The 26,592-nt window shown below is 34.7% G+C and overlaps 1 protein-coding gene across 25 annotated transcripts in view; it reads left to right on the plus strand.

Moving 5' to 3' along the window:
* Positions 1-26,592, plus strand: part of LOC143240755 (homeobox protein cut-like) — a 181,597-nt gene that overhangs the window by 101,779 nt on the left and 53,226 nt on the right. For 19 of the 25 annotated variants that reach the window (XM_076483718.1, XM_076483737.1, XM_076483721.1 and 16 more), the window contains 2 exons: positions 3,325-3,391; positions 11,174-11,222. In XM_076483718.1, the coding sequence (XP_076339833.1) occupies positions 11,184-11,222 (39 nt within the window). In that variant the 5' untranslated portion in view covers positions 3,325-3,391; positions 11,174-11,183. Of the gene's footprint in view, positions 1-3,324; positions 3,392-8,237; positions 8,569-11,173; positions 11,223-19,186; positions 19,257-26,592 lie in introns of those variants that run through there. The other 6 variants (XM_076483715.1, XM_076483716.1, XM_076483740.1 and 3 more) reach the window with 4 other exon arrangements.

A 26,592-nucleotide genomic window follows, 5' to 3' on the forward strand; every position in this document is an offset into this window, starting at 1 on the left:
CACTCAAACATTCATTTGTTTAGGGCAGTGTTTGACAGATTAATCAGTAATATTTTTGGCAAATCTGCGTTGTTCATTTTTGGTAATTTTCTACCATATCTTTTCATTACTGGGAACGTTTGAATGAGTGGGTTAGCCCTCTTGAGTTTGCTTGATCTCCTCAGATATCTAATAATTGCAAAAAAAACAACAACAAAAAACCGTTTCTGTGACCTTGAGTTAACTACCTTTATTTATGTTTCTTTCTTCATATGTCTAATAGTTACTGGAAATGTTTCAGTGATCAAGGAAACTAAAGAGGGCTAAACCAAGGTCACTGAAACATTTCCAGCAACTATAAAACATACTGAACTTAGGTTAGCCTCCTACAGGTTAAATGATCTCCTCACTTCTGCTAACTTCTGTCAACCTCTTCGGTGAACTTTCTTTAGATCATTTTTCGTTGATTTGATCTTACTTTATAACTAATAGCAACATTTTCACGAACTTGCGGGTTTTTTTTTTCTGTCTAAAAATACTATTTTATCTAATGATTAAACACGATCAAATGACTTTGAAAATATACAAACAACAACATTCGTTACAAAATTCTACTTAAAAGTAGTATCAAAAACGATTATTTAGAAACCCGTGATGCTTTGTCTGAAAATAAATGTACATCTAGATATACCACAAGGGGCATTAGATAAAAAGTGATGTGATTTGTCGTATACTGAGCTCCTGTTCTATGTTAGTTTCGACCCAACAACTGAATATCAGCAAGTTTAATGAATCCGAAATCATATCTGGCTCGGCATGGCCAAGCGCGTAAGGCGTGCGACTCGTAATCCGAGGGTCGCGGGTTCGCGCCCACGTCGCGCTAAACATGCTCGCCCTCCCAGCCGTGGGGGCGTATAATGTGACGGTCAATCCCACTATTCGTTGGTAAAAGAGTAGCCCAAGAGTTGGCGGTGGGTGGTGATGACTAGCTGCCTTCCCTCTAGTCTTACACTGCTAAATTAGGGACGGCTAGCGCAGATAGCCCTCGAGTAGCTTTGCGCGAAATTCAGAATAAACAAACAAACAAATCCTTCTTTTCTTTCTAATTCATAATAAACGTTTGCAATGAAATTGTGATATAAAATTCATATATAAATTAGTTTCTATATTTAATATTCAGTAAGTCCCAAAATTTCAAAGTTATTTGCGCCGTGTTTACCACAGGGAAAAAAATCGTGATTTTTAGCTTTATGAGACTCCAAACTTAGCACTAAACCATTGATAAGGGCATGAAATGGACACCATTAGTGTCACGTCAATAGACAATGCGTGACATTAATACGTATTACCTATTGGGAAATATTCTTTGATGTTTTGCTTAAAAGTCTACCTGATCTCTCTTCGTGAGGAGGTCAACTCACTTTTAAATGTTTTGCAACCATAACATTTTCGTTTGACTTTTATTTGGCCCGGCATGGCCAAGTGCGTTAAGGCGTGCGACTTGTAATCCGAGGGTCGCGGATTCGCATCCCCGTCGCGCCAAACATGCTCGTCCTTTCAGCCATAGGGGCGTTATAATGTGACGGTCAATCTCACCATTCGTTGGTAAATTACACTGCTAAATTAGGGACGGCTAGCGCAGATAGCCCTCGAGTAGCTTTGCGCGAAATTCAGAATAAACAAACAAACAAAACAAACAGAAATCATATCTATTCCGGAATAGGTTACGAGTGCAAAAGTCTTAGCCCTAATATTAACTAACTTGAACAAACAGGTGCCAGTGAACGCTCTACCCAGTCGGAGAGTCTAGTGACTATCACTAAGTTTATGCAGATGGATTAATGCAGATAACGCTTGAATAATAATAAATATGTGTAATAACCATATGCTGCGTGATGGGATTTCCAAATGTAGATGTAAGGAGTTCTTCCGTAAGTCACGACCTCTAGCGATCATTCTGCTCCTTATATTATACTTCGAGAAGGTTAGCAGAAATAGAAGCCGAAATTCTTGTCAGTTGGATGTTATTATTCCTAGAACTAGCGACGTAGACACGAACGTTACAAGATTTGGTCTTGAACAGTTACTGTCTTCTTTGCGTTCAAAATTAATTGCAATAATAAACACGCATGTTTTTGTTATTTATATATATATTGGATATTTTGACTTCAATGGGACTGGAAATTATTTATTGGTGAAGATATTCTAACAGAACTTAAAACGTAACCTTTCATTACATATTAAAATAGTCTAAATGAAATACAATCCATCTTAAAGAAGAAATATAAATATTAGAATCAACATTATTTCACGCCAAAGTATTAACTTTATTATCTGTAATTTGTCCTTTCTTTTACATATACCACTGATTATATATATATATATAATATGTCAGAAATAAAAAAAAACTAACTTGATGCATTGGATCTTCAGTTTTTGTATTCCAGTCATTCCAGTTTTGATAAAGTACAGTTTCTTGTATGTCAGGGCTATATTGAACTATTAGTGTAAGGTTGTTAAGAATGATATTACGTTCATCATTCTTAAAGGCTATGAACAAAGAATGTTACATTCACCGTATGTTAGAGGCTATGATCAAAGAATGATTCATCATGAACTTTTAAAAGTTGTTGCATTTACCACATTTTACAGACAAAGGGTGTTTTTACAGAACTGATTCTTCCTCGTTATGTCTATCGAGACTTATTAGTGTATTTTAAACTTCAACAAAGCCTTCAGTATGCTACATTATTCAATAATAATGAAATTTTGTTTTCAGTAGAAATCAAGTATAGAAACATTGCTGTGTAGTTATATTTTTCGTGACTTGTCTTTCCACAAAAATGTATTTTTGACATATGCAAACTTCAGACAAAAATGTCCTCTGGTGAACAAAACACGTAAACAACGAAGGTACCCCATTTTTCTTCTCACAGGTTTAAGAAACAACAAAGGAAAAACAAATATCTTTAAAACGTGGCTTGGCTTTCCCTATCATTGTCATTGGACCAACATTTTTTGACTCATTTAAAATCGATTTCATTTATGCTAGAACACAAATTACAGAGAAAACGTGTTTTGTAATGATTAGGTTTACTCCAGGTTTAGCCATGTAACCAGAACTTGTCTGACCAGTTGCTTATTTGTATGTATCCGTGCTATCTTATTTCATAGAAACAGTTGTGTAATGTATTTCTTCTAAACGTCCTCAATTAAGTTGATTCGTCAGTGGAATAAATATTAAACGAAGCTACTTGTTTGATTTTACCATGATTTTGCTTTCCTGTATTATATGATTTGTATATTACCCGCTTATCCTTTCTCTCACATTCAATTTTCTTACAGCCTTAAAGACGGCCCAGTCCGACTTGTTTGACTTGAAATCTACATACAATGAAGAGACTCACACCAAGTAAGTTCAGCCGATTACTTGTTTGCTCGATTGTTTTTTATGAACACATATATCTGAATTGATGAGCCAATTATCTTTAAGCGAACAACACCGTACACCTGTAGTGTCGACGTGGTATATTTTTATTAATACACCAACATCATGCTTTGCTTAGGGCCGTTCACTGAAGCATGCAGAAAAAAAAATCTATGGAAAAATTTATTTTTGTATTGTGTTTCAACTTCATTATGTTGTAGCTGTAGAAATCGATATATTTTCAACTACTGCCGACATATCATCTGACAAAAAACTTTCTGGTGTTCTTTATTGACAGCTATATTTTGTTTTGATTATTTTTGTTCTTATTTCACTGAAGGTAAATAAAGATGTTGAGAGAATAAATATTTGTTTGTAGGAGGTGCTACGAATTGTAGGTTTCCCACAGTTAACATATATATTGTTAAACTTAGGAAAAAGATCAGCTACCTAGGTTTCAGTAAACTGAAAACTGATTCCAATGATCCCTTAAAGAATGATAACTTGAAATATCATGTGTGTGAAATGATAACTTGAAATATCACGTGTGAAAGGATAACTTGAAATATCATATGTGTGAAAGGATAACTTGAAATATCACATGTGTGAAAGGATAACTTGAAACGTGTTGTGTGTATAAATGAACACGTTGAAACATATTATGTATGAACAAATAATACGAAACAGTTAGGTATGAACAGATAATATTAAATGTTTTATGTGTGAACAGATAAAACGTTATATGTGAAACACTGAAATGACCTTTTTTTAGTTTTATTTCGATACACACTTGACTACTGTGTTCAAGTGAATTTCCAGTGTCAGTAGGTTTTAGGATATATTGTGTAAAAAAAAAGATTACGAAGTCGGATGGTTGTAAACAGTGCTATTAAATGAAATGTATATCAGAAAATTATAGTATTGGAAACTGCAACTTTGACAAGAAGTGTTAATGTCAAATTTTGCTGACTGACCTCACTGTGGCAGCTGCCAGACACTCTCGGATTAGTAACATCTGTTCATCCTCATCGATTGACCATTACAAAATTTTAAGTTATGAGAGCAACATTTAGTCCTTTTTCACAAACAGACAACCATCACGTTTTCACCCATATAGGAAATTAGACAATTGGTTCTCATACTGGAACAATGCTTGGTCCAGATCCAGATATGAGACCATATCTACGTCAATCGTACAAAAACGATGCAAGCAAGATAATAGGGATAGCAGTTGCATCATCCCTATATAATAAATAGTACAGGCACGTAATGTAGTAGAATGTTAACAGACAACAATACAATAAATTAAACTCAATTGTGATTGAATAGTTATATTTATATTGTTATATGTTAATTCTTGCCTCTGCTTTTATGTGGTGATGATGCAAACGTCATCCCTACCATCTTGTTTGTATTGTTTTAGAAGTATTGATATTAGCCATCCCTATATTTACTTCATTTTTTTGAAAAAAAACATTCTTTAATTGTCTGTTTGTTTTGCAATGCAGTGCTTCAGTAGACACAGAAAGGTTCTATTTATAACCAAGTTCTAAATACAATGATTATCCAGCTATAATATTTATTGTTTATATATTATTGGCTAGTAATTTCTGTTTTACCCTGTACTTAGGTTTTGTAAAGAAACACCGAATTTCTGTAAGAATGTTAACTTTAAGTGATGCTGATAACATTGTTTGTATTAGAATTATGAGTTTAAAAATTACTACAAGTTAATAATACTTATAAAAACAGATACTCCGTTTGAAACCATTTCACTTCAGTAAAATTGGTTGACATAATTTTTTTGAGTTATTGAGTTATCATGTAATAAAAAAAAGAACAAGTAATTCAGACACTTTGATATTTACAAACATTCTTAGAACTTGTGACTCAGTCATTACATAGATATTGTTATAAAAGGAAATACTGTATTGTACTCAAGGGCGTAGATCCTGGGGGGTATACATCCCCCTTCATTTTAGGTGGGGGTATGATGCATACAATCATCCCCCCTACTGTTTGGTCTGTTGAATTATTTTATTGCATCACAGGCCTACAAATTGTGTGTTTGTTCTTGTGATTCTCGTGTTCTTACCAATAGAATTGCACAATTAGGCTTAGATGTAGGCTTTTTCAGTAGCCGAAACATACATCTTTAATACAGGCGTGCTTCTAAGCTTTTCGATCTAAGCGATAGTTCGTAAGTATTAGTCAGTAGGCCTAAGTATACATGCAAGTATCGTGGCAACAAGATTACTCTATGACTGCATGTTTACAGCTTTCAGGTTCACGTAATCAGAGATTACCAATTTGCAAGTTGAACAGTCCACATAAGTAGTTGAATTTTTAGAATATCTGAACAGTAAACATCCTAAATATAAAGCTTTACAGTTGGATATAAAAAAGCAATATTTCCTAAACACACTTGAATCCTCATAATTCTTTCCTCATACTCGGTATTTAAAATGGTTTCTAAAAGGTGCCATTATGCACATACTTGATAGTGCGAGGGATGGGTTTTTGTTTACAGAGAATAAGGGTAGTGACACAAAGTAAAAATAATTCACAATATAATTACAGAGATACTAAAACAAAAGTATTTTTGTGCAAAACCTAGTGAAGTGGATATAAATTTGGTATATATTATAAACTGACTTTTAAGATTGTGTGCTCATTTGAATAGTTATGTACCTACAACACTTTAGGTGAATTTATTAAAGCTTTAGTGAATCCAGTTTTCCAGTTTATAGGACTGGAAGGAATTATTTCTTGTTATATTAAGAATTAATTACTATAAAATCCATTCAAACAAATTAACTCAGCTACAGTCTTTAGTACAATATTGTACAATGTGTACAATACCTTCTCTTAAACAAGGTTTTAAAGTGTAGGAAAGGTATAATACCTTCTATTAAACAAGATGTGTACAATAATCCTGGGAGTCCAGAAGTGTACAATCTGTTCTGTAAAACAATGTTTAGATGTATAAAAGATATACAGTATCTTATATAAGGCAAGGTTTAGAAGTGTAGAAGAGATATAATGCCCTCTGTTTAAACAAGACGTGAAAATATAGAAAATGACAATACTATATGTAATATATTGTTTGCAAGTCTAGAAAGTGTACAATACTTTTTTGTAAGACAAATTTTGGAAGTGTATAAAATGTATGCTAGTTTCTGTTATACATACTTTGAAGATCTGAAAATTGTTCAATACCTTCTTTAAGACAAGGTTTAAAAGTCTTGAAGATGTACTGTGCCTTCTATAAAACACAGTTTTTTTTTTAGTTTTGAAGATGTAATATACTTTTTAGGACATAATTTGAAAGTCTAGAATATGTATTGTATCTCCTATAAGACAAAATTTAAGAAGTCTAGAAGATGTACTGTACTTTCTATAAGACACAATTTGAAAGTCTAGAAGATGTAAATTTCCTTGTTTAAATCAAGGTTTGAAACTAAAAGAGGTAGGGTATATATTTTAGAAAAGGATTAAAAATTTTATGGATTTAAAGTAATCTAGGCAAAGTCATATTTTCCCACGTCAGAATTTTGAATGTTTTGTTCTGCTACATGTGTGGTTTCAATTTTTTTCATTTTAACTTATTGAATCCTTCACGATTCAAAGAAAATCTTATTATCATTTAATGTTTGTTTAACTATCAGATGGAAATTTTCTCTTTACCGCTCAGACTCTTCTAGAATGCTCACGAACCCATAGTGATCTGCGGACCACAGGTCACAACCGTTGTACTACAAATAATTAACAAGATATTTCTTATCGTTTTTCTTCACGATAGTGTATAAATAATCTAATGCGTTTGTTTTCTACATCTTATTGGTCGTTTTTATTAATGTAAGACAGATTATGAAACCTCCCTACTAAAACTCGATACTATGTTTTGACCTTGGCACTCCTTTAACTTAGGTGTTCAGAAACGTCCGACATAAATAGTTTTCAGAATGTAGTTATATGAATTTTCTCTCTCTCTACATATACGTATATACGTACATATTAAGCTTGCTTCAGTCTGTCAATTTTGTTAAAATATTCAAACAAAATTATTAGTTCAAGCGACCATCTATCTCGTACGACAGTTATTATTTTCTATTCAAGGTAAATGTCTTGATACTGCAGAAAATTGAGATATTTGAAGTTAGTTTTTTAACACAAATCTTTTATTTGGGGTTTTGTTTTACTTTGTGTATAGTAATCAGTACAATGAAATTGATTACAAAATGTGGAACCGACCATATATGTGACTTTATTACAAATAGCTAGTAAGACTAAGAAAATTTAGTGTTTCCTAAACACACTTGAATCCTCACAATTCTTTCCTTATATTCGGTATTTAAAGTGGTTTGTGAAAGGTGCCGTTATGCACATATTTGATAGTGAGAGGGACGAGATTTTGTTTCCAGAGAATAAGGGAAGTGACACAAAGTAAAAATTATTCACAATATAATTACAGAGACACTAAAACAAAAGTATTTTTGTACGAAACCGAAGAAGTGAGGGCTAGAGCAGTATATACGTATGTATTAATTTGCCAGTATCATTCCGTTATTTCTCCTTACCAGTATGCGTGACGGCAAACATCACCCAACTTTAACCACAGCTTATAGGACTAATGCAATGCCAATGCTAAGTTCAAAGATTCATTACTGATTAAGTGAGAACGTAAGGATAACATTATCACTACGTAGCAGACAACATGGGTGAAGAAGTAGGTGGCGCGGTAGTAGAATTATCATTACAGTGTCTCACTGTTTGTTTTGAATCTTTCTTATTTCGTAGTAAAAATACCGCAACTCGTTGGATGAAGTACCATTAGCCTGGGTTCAAGAATGCTCTCATACTACAGGTTTACTTCATTTCTGAGTTTAATGGCTGAAGACACGCCAGTAGCTCTGTAACAGGCTGTAGCGTGACTCGATTCGCGGAGAAAACAGTCAATTAAACCGAATGAAATCGTTTTCTAAATTCTAGATACCATTTGTTTCGACTGTGAGATCCACGACCAGCCAATTAAGTAGAAAACTATTCGAATTAGTGAGCAGTTTAGAAGACGTTGTGAGTGATGAAGGACACGTTTTCATGACGGGGTTTGTTGCTGAAGTTACCTTCCTTTAAACATTGTATATATACGGCAGTTAAGTGTGCGTGACAGATGTATTGTATGAGAATTACCTAAAAAACTTTATTTCTGTCATTCTGACCTGTTTGTTTTTAATAGTTTAAATTAGTAACCTAAATACGTATCCTTTGCATACAAGTATGTCGAACATATATCCAAGTTATGTAGTCACGTTCCTCACCACCGGGTGTCACAATCGAGTGTGTGTGTGTGTGTGTGTGTGTGTGTGTGTGTTTTCTTATAGCAAAGCCACATCGGGCTATCTGCTGTATCCACTGAGGGGAAGCGAACCCCTGAATTTAGCATTGTAAATCCGAAGACTTACCGCTCTCCCAACGGGGGACGTCACAGTTGAATAACGTTTATTATGATTCTCAAGAATTATTTGAACCAATGATTTGTTTTCTCATAAACTTTACTAGGAATAAATGTAAATGGTCTAAATTTTGAAAATATTGTTTTTTCGTAAAATCAAAATAGCTATTTTTAAAACTTTTCAGTTAATTTAGCTACTACCAGGTTTTAAATTGTACAGGTAATTTTGGCAAGGTTTATTGATCATATTATTTTAAAAGTAACGCACTTAAGTTACTTAAAACGTTACTTCTTATAAACGTTATTCAGCCTTAAATGCAGTCTGGTTAAGTAATAATTGTTGTTTTTTTTAGTATTGTTTCAATTAACTAGTAAACGTATATTGGTTCCAGTGATGTAATCAATTTAAATAATTTCTAACCTTGGTTCACTTGCAAATAAAAGAAATAAAAAGGTTGTGAGGGGGGAGAGACTCGATTGGCACCTGTTAAAATCTGTGATGCGTATACTGTGAGGCTGCGACAGCCGTGACCTGATTTTATATTTTTATTTTCCTTGAAATATATATCGTCAGTTAAGCTCTGGTTAGTCTTGTTGCCAGTGGTTTGCAGCCAAGGCGTTCACGCGAACAATGGACATGCATGCTTGTTGTCATGAGATTCTGCTTGTCACTTACCTTTCTCGGCAACTACATACATGTGGTGTAAAACAAGACGGTCACCCTTTTAAAACCTTTCAAATGTTGTTATTGTACTTAACATCAAAGAAAATAGAATATTTATTTATTTTTCACGTCATGTTTATTCGTCCACAACACTTTGGTTACAGTTTCTAGAAATTAAGATCGCAATGTTTTGTATGGAGGCAAAAAACATGATTCTTCAAAATTAACAATATTTCAGCGTGTCAGCAAAAGGATTCATGCTTTGAGAAACTGAAAGTAATTATAATTTATAACTTCAATTAGGGTTGTTACAAGTCACACCGCCCGTTAAACAGGGAAAGGGCTATCATGTAGATAAATTCAAAATCTCGAATCGTCCTAGAAACGAGAGTATATGACTCTCCTTCAATCTGATTGCAAATATTCAATGTTCGTAAAACAACAAGAAAGCCGAATCAAATTTAAATGAAATGTTTTAATATTATGGTATGGATGGTAAACATGATATAGTAATAGTATAGCGACTATAAATCTCTGGTATGTAAAAGTTTTAGTTCACTTATTGTAAGAGTACCGATATAAATCAGTCATGTAACTAAATTCATGATCATTTACAATTATTCGGGTACAGATACTGCTAACCCAAGCACACCCTCTGGAAATGATGTATTTAGGGACGTAACAACAAAAAAGGCAACTATTGAGATTGGAAACTTATGGAAATGTTAAATTTGAGTAGACACAACAGTAATTAAAAACTGCTCTCTATTCAGCCGCATCCTCTAAAAACTATAGATATTAGTTGCACATATAGTATATAGCAGCAAAACATAGTCGTTTTACATGCTGGAAACTGTTATAAAATCGTTACAATAAAAATGCTAATAAATACTTTTACTAGTTCTATGGCGCTTTTTTGACGCTTTACTTCCACAGGTTAATGTTGTAGGGCTATTTTAAGTACAGTATTTCAAATAAACCAATGAGTGTCATGGCCTACCCAGCTTGATGAGTTGTTATCATTAACCACGACACCTCGTGGCCAACATTTAATAACAAATCTGTTTCTGCTGCTGTTAATGCACTCAAACTTTCTTGATGTAATTTATTAATGGTTGGGTGTAACACTTTGAGTCATCACATTTTGAGACCCGAAAGGATAGAAATTATGATGTTTACTGTCGAGGCACAGCTGTTTTGTATGAAAAATATCTCACGTTTTCATGAGCTTTAGGAAGTTCCAGCATGTCTTTTGATAGGTCGTTAGTACCTCTGTTTTGAATTCAAAACGTCGATTTAAAATACTAATTTTTGATAAACATGTTTAGTAATTTTAGACAGACGTTTTGGTACAGCAGATGTTTATATATATCCAGATTAAGTCAAGCAGAGCATAAAGGAAGTGATTATTTTAATGAGTTTTGTCTTGCTTTGTTTCTCATAGCAGGTTCTGAGTCATTCGAATTCCGTGATCAGATAATTGAAACGATTGAAAGTTTTCTCGTCGAAAAACAGCCATTGACCTCTATTACGCTCTGCTCCGCGCCTAATTTAATTATTTTCAGTAGCTCTGATGTATTATATAGTATTGTGAACATTTCATGGTTAACTACTAAATTTTAAAATTTATTCTTGTCTTCTCGTGCAGGTTGGATGAAATGGAAATTATCCTGAACGATCTAGAACGTACTAATCAGGTAAGTAGAGTTATATAGTTGGGGGAGTACAGGGGGATACACTGAGGAATGACTTCTTAACACCTGGTTGTCTGTTGTATTCTAACCCTTAATAAAGCCGGATGGGGGCGCTGTCATAATTCACTCATGTAATTTAGTGGGCTCCGTTCTCCCACAGTGATGGGAAGGATCAAGGGTGTCAGCAACAAGAAGAAGAGGAAAGTTGGGTTGGGGTCAGCTAGCGCATACTTTCCACGCCTTTCAGACCAAATAATTAGTGCAGAATGCAGAACAAATCGCAGGTCCGGTCTGCTCTGTTCCGTTACGTCTTGGCGGTGGACCTGTTTATCAACCTGTCGTTTATTAGAACTCTTCTTGCCCTAATTCCCGACAAAGTCTGTTAATTGGGTCCCCTGCCGTGACCAGAGTTGCATCTCTTCAGACATGAGTGTAAAGCAACTTTTCGTCGGAATGAGGTATAATTGGCGGTACTGGCCGGGCAATTATTAATTGTGAGATAATTAAAAGTGAAGACATGATCGACCGCCAGGTGGTACATGTCATGATTTGTTATTGTTTTCTACATCAATTACATTAATATGGCTCAAAGAAGCATAGAAAGAATAGCATTGATAATTTTCTTGTAGAAATTGCAGTAACACTAATTTTAGAATTTCATCAGATTATTACTGGTACCTGTCAAATTATTTAGAAGGCTAAAGCTAATTAATATATGCATATTTTTTTATGAATTTCTGATGCTATTAAAGTCGTGTATTTTACTAAGTTAGCTAAGAAACAGTCCATCACTGAATTAATGGCACGTTTCAAATGTATAACGCTAAAATTCTGGATTCGATTCCCTACTGTAAACAGAGTGCAACTAACCCGTTGTGTAGCTTTGCGCTAAAACAGCATAACAAACACCCACAATTAAGGAACACTTTACAGATTATCAGGGTTTCATCTTAAACAATACGTACGTTGCGTTTTTATATTTTTTGGTAAAATTCACAACCGTGAAAGTATAGAAATGTATATTTATTATCGTATAACTATAGTTTTGTAAACTTGTTATTGTATAACCATATAGCGCTCTAGACTTATGATTGTGACCGTATACACAATTGGACTTGTTATCATATAACCATGACCATATAGAGCTAGACTTCTTATCCTACAGTTATGTAGTTTTCTAAACTTGTCCTCTGGCCATATAATTTTATAGACTTGCTACTGATGAGATAAATAATTCTTCGGCCTTTACTGGAATTGGGCAAAAGGCCACGTCAACATTGAATATGACAGATGTAGTGCGGTTGACGTATGATTACACATTCTTCTTTGCTTTCAATCATAATTATTAGAAATCATATGACCATGTAGTTCTCTATATTTATTACCATTTGACCGTGTAGTTCTCTAGATTTGTAATGCTGTGACCATGTAATTTCCTAGACTTGTAATCCTATGATCATGTAAGTTTCTAGACTTGTAATCCTATGATCATGTGATTTTCTAGACTTCTAATCCTATGATCATGTAAGTTTCTAGACTTCTAATCCTATGATCATGTAAGTTTCTAGACTTGTAATCCTATGACCAAGTACGTTTCTAGACTTGTAATCCTATGACCAAGTACGTTTCTAGACTTGTAATTCTATGACCATGTAATTCTCCAGACTAGTAATACTATGACCATGTATTTTCGAGACCTATTATTATATACTATCTACGCTCGGTATCCTATGGTCGCTCGGTATCTGAAGTAAGACTTGTAAATCAGGGGTATTTGTTTAGCCTCTGAAAAAATAAAAAACGGTGGAAATGATGATCTTGAGATGTGTGGGTAGCTGAAGAAGTGTACAAGCCACAAAATATATCAACGAATTACAGATATCTTTATTAACGATGAACAAAGAATAATGACAACACACTGAATGTTGAAGGTGAAAACTAAACAAAACCACAACGCTGCACAGAACGTGACAACACTATCCGCATCTGATGAAACAAATATTTGAAAAACTAACAAACAATAACGCAATTTTAAAAATATCAGCTTTTGGTCTGGCATAGACATGACATAACAAAACACATAATTTTGGAAAGACAGATTTATTTTTTGTCATCCAAGCACGAAATCTACTTACATTTCCAAACTTATATTCAAATTCTTGAAAAGACAATCATAATACCAACCAGTAAACAACATCACTTCACATTCAGTTACAGTCAAGTGGGTGAAACTCAACTATGTTATTTTCCTAAGCGTCTGTGGCAACTGCCCAAGAGGGTGAACACCGCCTACACAGATGACTCAGGTGATATGAAAATAGCGCTATCTTTAATCACCTCTGCAATAAAACTATACAGTTCCAAGAAAACTTTGTGCATGTTGACCACAATTGTGTGCGTTCCCATAACTGAACCAAGAACTTAAAAATGATAACAAAAAACATGGTATATAAAATTATATTGATTATATAGAATGGTTAATTTGCACGAGTATGAAGCATTATTGATATAATCGTGATCATATATGTTAGCGAAATCACTCATTTTCATGTGTAAAATATTTAGGCGGTTAGAGCAGTAATTAGTAGGATAAATTCCAATATTGACGATATTTTAGTTTAAATTGCATATGTAATTGATGTGTTATTAATAACTCTGTAACTAACAAACAGTGGATCCACAAGTAAGTTGATGCATAAATAGTTTAAAAAAAACGTGTAAAATATGGATGTGGTCTATGGTTCCATCAGTGATTCCAGGTGGATGTGGTCCATGGTTCCATCAGTGATTCCAGGTGGATGTGGTCCATTGTTCCATCAGTGATTCCAGGTGGACGTGGTTCATCGTTCCATCAGTGATTCCAAGTGGATGTGGTCCATGGTTCCATCAGTGATTCAAGGTGGATGTGGTCCATGGTTCCATCAGTGATTCCAGGTGGATGTGGTCCATGGTTCCATCAGTGATTCCAGGTGGATGTGGTCCATGGTTCCATCAGTGATTCCAGGTGGATGTGGTTCATGGTTCCATCAGTGATTCCAGTGTTTATCAACAAGGAGTAAATCATGCTTCTCTTTGAATTCATCTCACCAGGAAACTTGATTATCATGGGTGATCCTTAGATAACATAACTAAAAACTAGAATTTCACAAGCTATCTTTTGAGTTGCATATCGTAAAAGCTAAGTCATTTTATGTTTTTCTTTGAATTAGATCACTGCAAAGTTGGACTGTTTTAGGCTACCATTAGAACTCCATTACTGTAAAACCGGGTTATCTTAGGTTATCCTTAGACTAATTTCTCTAAAAAACTGAATTACTTGAGATTATCCTTATACTTCTATCATTATAAAACCGATTTAGCTCAATTTACCATTAAAGTTACATAATTTCAAAACAAGATTATCTCAGGATAACAATAAATTATTAGGATTGCAGATCCAGATTTTCCTTTTTATACTCTTGCATTACAAGAATATCAGTTTATAACATTCACTCTTTCTTTTGGTTTCGCATAAGTAATAATAATAAAAAAAAATATTTGAATTTTCACCGTATGAAATCCTCGAATGTTAAAAAGTGCTCATTTCTTTAGAGTTTTAGTTACGACAGAAACTTAAATTTCTGTGATGCAGAGTCACTTCAGTAAAATTGTGGAACTGTAGTATTTGAACGAGCGAGAAAGTATGTGGAAGATACAGATGCTACTTAAATAAAATTGAATTGGGCGTTATTACTTAAAGAAGCAAGAGAAGGTCATTAGAAGTAGGAAATTAGGCACTATGGCCACTGCCAAAATCATCAAGCGTTTATATATATATATATATATGATAGGCTTAGAAATTTAAGTAATAGTACATTACCTAGCTAGTCCCAGTAGCTCAACGATAAATCTTAACTTTAAAACCATGTCGGTATAGGTAGCCGATTGTGTAGCTTTGGACACCTGATGTTAAAAAAATTATAAAAAATAACACGTATGTTTATGAATATATAAAATACACAATGGTTAATAACAATAAAGTAAAGAGTAAAAGTGGCTGCTATCCAACCGTTCGCCTCTTTCTGGTTGGTGCCACGCTATCTTGCCTGCGCAACGACAAACGTGCTGCGATGGGACTCTACAATAGCAGGGAAGAAATGTTGCGCTTTTGACCATGTTAAACTTCTTTATCGTGTATGTAATTATAAATAAATTTAACAGACATAACGACACTTGACTGAACGTGAGAATCGTTACTTAAAAAGTTTGAAAGTAAATCGAAGACACTTCTTCTCAACAGATATTGTAAAACTGTATTATATTATCCATAGACTAATTTATGTACAAAACTAGTGTTGAAGGTAAATATTTATTAGAATTAGCAATAGATGTTAGTATATTTGCAATAGTATTTTGAGCAAGTGAATATTTATTAATAAATATCAAGTCTGTCTATATAATAAATTTCTATAATAATTTGTTAAGCCTGGTGTTCTAGCTGGTTGATGCTCTTATTAATAATATTTACGATGAAACAATGATAACTGACCACTTTCCCATGTAGCTAATAGTTACTAGAATCAGGGGGATCCGCAAACACGTGCTATGCGAAAGCTGATGGTTAATTTGATCAGTACTGCCAGATGCCCGCTAGGGGGCAGAGCAGCGAATGAGCTTCTCCATCGGTCCGCATGCCTCGCCCCTCCTTAGTCCTGCTAATGAGGGCAGGCAGCTGCATGGAAGAAAAGCGACCTCCCGCGGTGTCTTCTCCTAGCGGCCGTCACCACAAATCTCCTGCTGATTTGGGAGAGAAGAGTTACTGTGGTATAATGCGCCTGCTAATAGAATAAAAGTTAGTCTTGATTGGAACAATTGTGCGTCTGCTTTAGGATCGCCCATATCGCAAAAAGAAAGGCATAACTTAAGTTAGGGTGCAAATATAAATTTCTGCATCTAGACGTGTCACACGTATATACTCTTCGAATATTACTTTTTGTTGTTGCTTAGAGAGAACTGAGAATTATGTTTAAAGTACGAAGACAGTGTGTTAATAAGTTGAAAACGTTGTTGTTTTTTTTACAATTTGATGATAGAAGTTACTTTTAGAAATGACGCTAAAATGGTATAACTGATAGTAAATTTACATTTTAAAATTTGTTAAAAAATTAACATTTGTTAATATTATTAACTACAATTATTGTAATTGTGTAAAGCATCATTAATCTTTATATCACTACTGGACTCAGCCTGGACTAGTGGTTAGCGTGCCATAACTATAAGTCAGAAGGTTCATAGTCCATTACTACAGAAAAACTTTCTATACTTGAGAAACGTGAATGCACTGTAAATATAACAATTAAATCTCACTGTTCGATAGTCCATTAAATCAAAATTAGGGGCTATAAGCAGATAGAATCCTTTTGTATCCTTGCGCGAAATACCTAAACAAACAAACAAGCATAGTATTTTCTTAACACATGGGTGAAAACTACCAATGAGCAACATAACTGCATCAGTAGAAGTCACACAGGCGTAAAACGGGGTAGGGAGGTTATTTTTAGGCAGAGATAAATACTCTGTGGCAATGTTGTTATGTTGAAAATTTGGGATGTAGTTGTGGTGTTACAATGTGAATGATTTTTGTGATCAGAAACTTGTGGGCCAGTTCGACAATGTTTGATATGCACGTGATTCTCTACATATATAGCAAATCATATGTACTAATAAAATATTATTTCTCAAAAACTGCTTCAAATAAGATTTCTTGATCAATGATATTGGTTATAAAATTATTTATTATTAAACATTAGCATTAATATACAGCTATAAGTCTTCTGTTAGAAGACACAGCTATACTGTAGTACTTCATTCACTATTATACATCACATAGCTGTATTATTTTAAGTCGTCAATTACAACACCTAATGGTATCAACTTACGTCATCGTTGTGCAGCACCTAGCTGCATTACTTTAAGTCAATCATTAACTAATCAATACGATTCTTAACTTACTAAATTAACCTACAAATTTTATTGCCATGCTCCAACAAAGGCTTAAACAATAATTCACTATCTTTGATGAGATATTAACACTATTGTACAGTAACATTGAAGTGAGTTTTCGAACAAGTGTACAATCGTATATATCTCAGTTTTTGTGTTGAATTTCGTTGGTGTATCCATATATTTTGAAGCTGCATACTGTTAAAACGATATTTCAAAACCTTTCAGTCAGTAATAATACATACGTTTCCATAAAGTTTGCTGTATTCAGTATTTGTTTGTTTGTTTGGAATTATGTACAAAGCTACAGAATAGACTATTTGTGCTCTTCCCACTGCGGTTATCGAAACCCTGTTTTTGGCGGTGGAGTCCGCACACATACCGCTGTGCCACTGGAGGGCAACATTTTAAGTTCAGGTTTTAGTTTTGTGTAGATGGGGGGCAATTAGCCAATTCAGCCAGCGACGATCAAACTGGATCTTCAGAGGTGGTGCTTAGTGTATCCTGAGGACCGAGAGAAAGTTCGTAAAAATGTACCTTTTAGTAATCAGTGAGTAATATCTCACATACAATATATAGTACTGTACACTTATCTGCATGTTGTTTGAACCTGCGCGCAACTACTATTTGTGATATTAAAAAATAGTAGCTTGGTAGACGTTTTTTTTACTTTTATTACTGGCCCGACATGGCCAAGCGTGTTAAGGCGTGCGACTCGTACTCTGAGGGTCGCGGGTTTGCATCACCGTCGCGCCAAACATGCTCGCCCTTTCAGCCGTAGGGGTGTTATAACGTGACGGTCAATACCCCCTATTCGTTGGTACAAGAGTAGCCCAAGAGTTGGCAGTGGGTGGTGATGACTAATCTTACACTGCTAAATTAGGGACGGCTAGCACAGATAGCCCTTGAGTAGCTTTGTGCGAAATTCAAAAACAAACAAACAAACAGAAAACAAACTTTTATTATTGCTATTATCAAAGTTGGTGACAACAATGTTTTGGCCCGGCATAGCCAGGGTTTAACCACCTTGTAATCTCAGAGTCACAGGTTCGAAGCCTCATCACACCAAACATGCTCACCTTTTCATTCGTGTAGGCGTTATAGTGTGATGGTCAATCCGTTAGTAAAATAGCAGCTTCCCTCTTCTTACACTGCTAAGTTAGGGACGGCTAGTGCAGATAGCCCTCTTATATATTTGCGCTAAATTCAAACAAACAGACGAGACGTTTTTTTCTGGAGGTAGACGACCTTGTACCGGAAAGTCATACCTGATTTGTGATATTTAATGTTGTTTCATTTAATGTAAATTTCTTTTATTAAATGAGATATTTTTCACTCTTGCATTGTAGGTCAGATCCGTTAATGTTAAAATATGTAGAACTTTTCAATGTTATAAAATTCAACAATGTCATCAGTATTATTTTAGCATGTAAAACTACGTGTAAAAAATTCGTCAACTACTATATATGCAGTTTATTAGTATGAGTCTTGATACTGACAAGGATGAAAACCACATAAAGTTTCATCGTATTGCTACGATACTCCACCTATATGTTTCCCACAGCGCCATCCGACGGATAATAACTGTAAAATTATGGTAAATGAAAACGTAGACATCATGAACCAGTATGAAGCAATCCGTGTGCTAAAAGTGACTTCTATTTCACAATGATTACAGAAATATTTAACTCTGAAAGAAGAGCCATTATCACGAAAAACATGTTTAGTTATGTAAACTTGTAAATGGAAAATTTATGATACGGCACGTTTGTAGTTGAATCAAATGAAATAAGATTCAAGAACCTTGCACATTAAATCATATAAACTTTCCCTAAAGTTGTTTTACGGCTTTTGAAAATGTTTCTGGTTTTCTTTTTGTTACATCATTCCAAACAAATAAACAGAAACTATGAGAAGTTTTACCTTTAATAACAAAATTTATGTTACTACTTTTTATTTATTTTGTTATTTGCCTCGTTGATTAGAACAAGTCACGCTACTTCCAGAAAACGTGAGGACAACAGCGTCTACAGTGTTGATTGTAGGAACTACAAGGTAATATTTATCTTCACAATGTAGCTGTTGCAGTTGAAAGAACTGCTAATTTAAACCTTCATACAAGTAAACTTGGCATGGCCTGGTGGTTAGGGAGCTTGACTCACAAGCTGCGAGTAACGGGATGGAAAGTTGTCGTCAAACACACACGCCCTTTCAGACATAGGGCGTTATTATTTGATGTCAATCACACTATTCAGTGGTAAAATAATAACTCAAAAGTCGGCGGTTGGTAACGTTGACTAGCTGCCTTCCCTTAAGTCTATAACTTCAATATTAGGGACGGCTAGCCTAGATAGCCATCAACTAGCTTTGCACGAAAATTAAACAGACAAACCAATCTGGTAAATAATATATCTTTATGTAAGTAAACTTGGATAATATATTTTTAAAGTTGTGTGTTGCTGTTCTACACGTACTTAGTGATGTCTTTGTGAGGCTGTTATGTTACACTAAACCTCTAGCCTAACCAAATATTGCATAACACGAGAACCTCCCTTCCTATGATCGTCTCAACCAAAGCATTTATCACCAACCCCACTGCTGCAGGCATTGAAGGTGTATTATAAAATCTGCAATATTCTGTTCTATAGCAAAAATTAGGCACCTAAAGAGGTTACAATCATGGGGAAAAGATTTCATGATTCAACTGTGACATACCCAGACATATCCATATCCTGTTACGAAATAGGCTAGCAGGTGCAATTAAATACAGTTCAGACTAATTCTGCAGCAAATGCAAGAGGGCCGACAACAAGCTATAACTACAGCTGCTTCAGCTAGTTTAAACTAGTGGAACATAAGTTGGATCTGGTCATCAGTTTGAGCGAAAGTAGACCGTAGTGGCTGATTTTGATAGCCCATGAACTGACTTTACGTTTATTTTTCTGTGATAATGCATGGACGCAAGGGTCAACCTAGACAATGCTAGAGTTTCCACGACTTTATTCAACAACTGATAATAAGCTAAACGTGAGTGGAGGATTACACCACTAACATTGTCTTAGAAATATCATTCACCTTGTGCAGGTAGTCTCTGGTCTTGATTAATACATTTGATGTGTTATGGATATATTTGCTGAAGAAACTGTAAACCAATTTCACTTGTGATACAGATGAATTACAGTTCTACAAAGTATCACACAGTGCCGTCCATATTGAACACAATAACATGTTTCATATTACGTGTATATTGGAATTTTGTCGGACACTTGCTACTTTACATGTGGTGTTTCGTGGTGTGCTAGGATTACACTTGAAAGACATTGCTTTTTTTTTTTTTTGAAATCGAGTGTTGTTGTTCCAGTGTTTGTAGTTAGATACAGTTGGCTATTTATTTTTCACCTAAAATGATCGTTGACAGGGTGTTTAGGGAATAACTGATACATGCTAGTTACGTAGTTAACTATTGTTGCAACCACTGCACTACACAGAAAAAGACAACAACCAAAAAACATGTAACTTTCTGAGAACGAAATCTGTAGTTGAGGATTTTAAGCTAGGATTTTAAACTTAACATTTAAAACAACTATCACCCAAACTTCTTTGGAGCACCAGATATGTAGCTAGCACCAACATCTATGCATCTTATATGGCACGGTATTACAACCCTGAGACAGTGTAAGTTATCTCCACTGATGATTATCGCGAAGAAGGAAGAAATTCAACGATTCTGTGTGGCCTTAAGGCAGAGGAATGGTAGTACACATCGTAGTCTTTCTTGTACCGTATATATGGATGAACATTTAAATGCATTGAAAGATGCCCATCGTTTCAGTAAGCAAGCTTTAGTTTTTGGCCACTGGAAACTGAAATTAATAGTGAACGTGTACGTATATATGTGTGTGTGTGTGGAAATGGCTGTATGAATTCTACATTTTGTCATTTGGTTTATATAACATACCTGTCACTTTGAAAGGGCTGATGGATCTTACTTCTATGATGATTATAGTGGGCGAGATGTTTCGTCTATGTAGATGACATATTTATATTTGGTCGTACGTTACAGATTGCAATGGATAGCATGAGAATGGTGTTCCAGTGCATCAAAGATGTAAATTTGAAATTGAGAGCAAGATTGTGTTCGTTCACACATACATAAGTGGAGCTTCTAGATCACATATTTGATAGGAACTGAATGACCAATGATACCGTGAAGATTGTGATGTAGTTTAGGACAGAATACTTCTTTAAAACAAATAATATCTGGAGTTTTCAGGTTCTGAGATATACTATCAATAATTTCAAAACAGTTTTTTCAGGGAAGCCTCAACAATGTTTGTATTTGTTAAAGCTAAATGTGTTTTGTATGAATACAGAAATGAAAATGCATGTTTCAGTCTTTGAAGTATGATTTAATCAAAGCATTACTGCTGACTTCTCCTTATTATGAAAGTCAATTCATCCCGAATATTTATTCCAATAACAGTAGAACTGGAGCACATAATGATGTATGAAAGCTGCATACTAATACCAATCCCTTATAACAAAGCAGCTCTATTAGTTGTCAAATATCACTAATACTACTTCATGTTAGGTAAGTTGCAATTCGAGTGGATTATGCACCACTTAAATTACTATACCTTTAAAACATTTGAAAATTATGACCGTGTATTGAATAATGACTCTACAGATGTATAAAGGGCATAGGTTAGTAATACAGCACCTTTCATGTCAGCAGCATAGAAATATGAACAGATTAATTTACCAACAATGTGATTATGCCCATTCATCGAATGTTCAGATCTTGAACATTGTTGCAGTCAAAATTATTGATAAAGCAGTGATGACAAGATTTATGAGTAAAAATACGTTTCTATTTTGGATGGACACTACAAATGACTATTTAGAAATGGTGGGAAGATCAACCAAAGGACACACACTTATCTTTAGTGCTATCGCCATGCAACATGATGAAGCAGGATCAGTACCAGCTGGTGAATATAGTACTGCTGTTTGTATATATCTAATACTTGGACTGTAATTCGTGAGTGGAGGGTGGCCTGTTTCACTACCATTATGAATCACCAAGATATAAAAGCCAACCTTTGATGTAACTAGTGATCTTCAAATCTCTAAGACAAGAGATATTTTGGATTTTGTCATAATGTAAGAACAAGAAAGTGACATTCACCATTAAAAATGTGTAGAAGCTATTTTTATGAACATTTGTAAAAAAAAAAAGGTGAAATATTGTGCAGACAATGTAATACGTACATTGCCTAGAAAAAAAAAACAAAATTGAGAAAGGTAATCATTATATGCTGATTGTCATCAGTTACTTCATTTAATGAGCAAGATCATATCTGTCTTTGTAACGTTAGCACTATTCAAGCATATATGATAGTTTAACAAAGGATAACATGGTTAAGAACACCGAGAGAATATTACATAAATTAAGGGGAGTTGTGCTGGATGTCGTAAAATATGTTGAGTGACTGTAAGCTACAATAGTTGATGTGCATTAGAAAATGAGAAGAGTAACTGTGCATGCCACAAAAAGATTGTAATGGGGCAAAAGTTCATGTCTTGTGACAGGGTTTGTCTGCAGCACATAAAGTAACTCAGTTCTGGCTGGACTAGTTTGTGTCTCATATGTTGTAAGGTTAATGAAGTTAATTGTGGCTCAGTAATAACCTAGTAATGTGCCTAAGCATTTTAAATACATGAACAAGCGTAAATTCTATATCACTGATAAATATTTTTAAAATCTGATTACTCCAGGATTCAGTGGTGGAAGAGGAGGTGGATTCTAATGACTAGAGTACTCATGATTAGGTTTAAGTTTAGTTTACAAGAGGGAAGATGATGATGCTATATATCCTAACAGAGTCAGACGAGGACCCACCAATAGAAGAGCAGTTTGTTGTTGGTCTTCTGATAAAGCTGAATTAGACTATCTGCTTTATCAGTAATTAATAAGATCGTTTTATTAAAGATAATAATGAACCAAAGAAAGCGACATTCATTGCTTTCTAAGTTATATAGTGATGATCCATGATAAGATGTCTTTAAGAAGTCGTACTATAACTGACTGCTTGATTATGGCACAGCTGGGACAGCTGGCTGATTGATTCACCAAAAGTTGAAGGTATTGAGTTTGCTGTTTTAGAATAATTGCTCAGTTGTGACGTAAGAACACTGAAACATGTAAATCTTTGTAGTGCTGGTACCTATTTTTAATAAACTATTTATTCTGCAATTGTTTTAACATTATACTCATTTTATTGGGCACTAGCGAAATACCCGGCTTCGCTTGGGTTGTTAGGTTTATTAATTTAGATGACTATGCCATTTTATGTATTCTGAACCCATTTTAGCATAAAAATATAACAAATATTCTTTTGTTGCTTCTTTACGGGATGTTTTCCGGTAGCTAGCCTCATAAAAAAAATGCGTGCCTGTCTTATTATCTGTGATTTCTATTTGTAATACAAGGAATCACTTCATTTCCGTAGTTTTCTCTAGCTTGTCTCATTAAGCTTGCACTTGGATAAGTAACAATAACCAGGTCACACCCTCATGGTCCACTTAATACGGGTGCAAATTTTCAGGTTTCTAGGTTCTTTCCTCTTGGAGCTAGGGCGGCTAAGTTACTCTTTTCCAATGTGGTTTATCGCTGGCTTATTATGTACGCATGTGGATAAGTAATAACACCCACGTGCATACCCTCATGGTCCACTTAGTATGGGTGCAAAGATTTCAGGTTTCTAGGTTCACATATTTTGTTTGTGTGTGGTTTTCCTATAACTTACCTTATTAAACAGTTACGCTTGAGCATGTTCACTTGAATAAGTAATAATACCCAAGTACACACAGTACGCGTGAGTACCTGCCTGTCTCTATGTTATTTTTATTTGTAATATAAGTAACTCCTTTTCTACGTGGTTTTTTGCTAGCTTGCTTCATTAAAAAGTTGTTCATACGCATGCGTGAACGTATATGAAGAAAAGAAGTAATACGCATGTGCACACCATCATGGTCCACTTAGTAGAGGTGCAAGATTTCATGTGTCTAAGTTCTTTCTTCTTGGAGCTATGGCGCACACATTTCTTTTCTATATGGTTTTTCGCTAGTTTCTCTCATTAGAAAGATGCGCAAGCGCATGGATAAGTAACAATACCCAGCTGCACACCCTCAAGTTTTACTTAGTATATGTGCAAAATCTATACATCTGTTTGCGTATATATATATTAAACCTGACATATGCTTGAATAATACATATATGTGTTATGTGTATAATGAGATACTGTTCTATCATAGATTGTAACTGATCTGTTAATAACCTGTGATTGAATGGTATTTTGCTGTCGTTAGACAAACTCCAAAATATTCTACTTCCATCAGTTTGACATTAGTCACTGTTCTGTGAAAATCGTGTTTTGTCGATAACCTAAGCTTGAATGGTATGCTTCTGTCATTAGACATGTCTTAAAATATTCTAATTCTATCAGTAACCTGAGCTTGAATGGTATGCTTCTGTCATTAGACATGTCTTAAAATATTCTAATTCTATCAGTAACCTGAGCTGGAATGATATTTTTCTGTCATTAAATATTTGTTCTGTCAGTAACTTGTAATTGAATTGTATTTTTTGTCATTAAGCACAATTCTATAATACTCACTGTTTTGTGTTGATATTTAATGGTATTTTTTGTCATTTAAGTGACTACAATATTCTTGGGGTATCGTGTCTTCAGAGGCTAGTGCTTCGGAGTAGTAGTATGATGGTTGCGAGTTCAAGACTTATTCGAGATATGTTGTTGCATACTTTCTGAGTTGGAACTTTTACCCAACTTTTTGAGCTCATTTAGTTGTTTGTATAGTGTATACGAGCGGATAACTGGTGGTTAACTTTTAATGGTTTATGGTTTTCATTGGCTGATGCGGTTGAAACCGATATTCAGCACCAGCATGAGATGACTTTAACTCAGTTTGATTGGAATATTCTTTATTTATTAGTAGCTTGTACTTTAATGAAATAATCTTTATTATCATAGATTGTTGTGAATTTTATATTATTTTTGAATAAATTGAAATCGATATACTTGTTTGTTTGTTTTGGAATTTCGCACAAAGCTACTCGAGGACTATCTGTGCTAGCCGTCCCTAATTTAGCAGTGTAAACCTAGAGGGAAGGCAGCTAGTCATCACCACCCACCGTCAACTCTTGGGCTACTCTTTTACCAACGAATAGTGGGATTGACCGCCACATATAACGCACCCACGGCTGGGAGGGCGAACCCGCGACCGTCAGATTACGAGTCGAACGCCTTAACACGCTTGGCCATGCCGGGCCTCGATATACTTAAAACATTTATAAGAGAGCAACTATTACGACATTTATGGCAGAACCGTTATTCAATAATTCTTACAGTTAATAACTGGTTTGTTTTTTTAATTTCGCGCAAATATATTCAAGGGCTATGTGCGCTAGCCGTCCCTAATTTAGCAGTGTAAGACTAGAGGGAAGGCAGATAGTCATCACCACCCACCGCCAACTCTGGGGCTACTCTTTTACTAACGAATAGTGGGATTGACCGTAACATTATAACGCCCTCACGGCTGAAAGGGCAAGCATATTTGGTGCGACGGGGATTCGAACCCGCGAACTTCAGATTACGAGTCGAACGCCTTAACCCACCTAACTACGCCGGGCCTGTTAATAATTGGAGACGTACATAAAAACTTCATTGTAAATATCCAAAATGTGACACGTTTGACAGATATACTTGGATTATTCAGTTTTTACAAATGACATACGATCATGCTATCTGATTCTGTATGCACGTATAACAGTAATTAGACTAAGTGACACATGTTATTATATTTTCATTATTAGTATATGCATAGAATACTTTCCCTAACTTTTCAAAATTTCTAGGAACGTAAAGGCTGAACAGACCGTTCCGAGAGTAAACATAACTTATTTTATCACTGGCTGGATTACGTAAAATAATCTTTTAGATTATTCGGTACATAAAAATGTGAACTTAATGTTGATCGATAATTAAAGAAAACAAGGGTAATTCAAATCGTTTTTTACAAACTTCGGTTTATCTGTGGCCTCGAAATGATCATAATATTGTACATTCTGGCTGATAAAATAATCTATGTCTACAAAAGTTATCACATCTTATTGTATCTGGAATGGTAAAAAGTAGGTAAAATCAGTCAAGATGACTGGTTGAATAAGACCAACATCACAGGAGTTCGGCAAGTCAAATATTGAGAGGAAGTTTGAAATGAATTAAGTTATCGCAAAAAATAACAAACGGGTGTCATAAATCAACTAATAAATTAAGTTGTGAGTTTTATGGATGCCGGATGACTAGTA

This window comes from Tachypleus tridentatus, chromosome 13 (assembly GCF_004210375.1).
Source record: "Tachypleus tridentatus isolate NWPU-2018 chromosome 13, ASM421037v1, whole genome shotgun sequence".
Classification (NCBI taxonomy): Eukaryota; Metazoa; Arthropoda; class Merostomata; order Xiphosura; family Limulidae; genus Tachypleus; species Tachypleus tridentatus.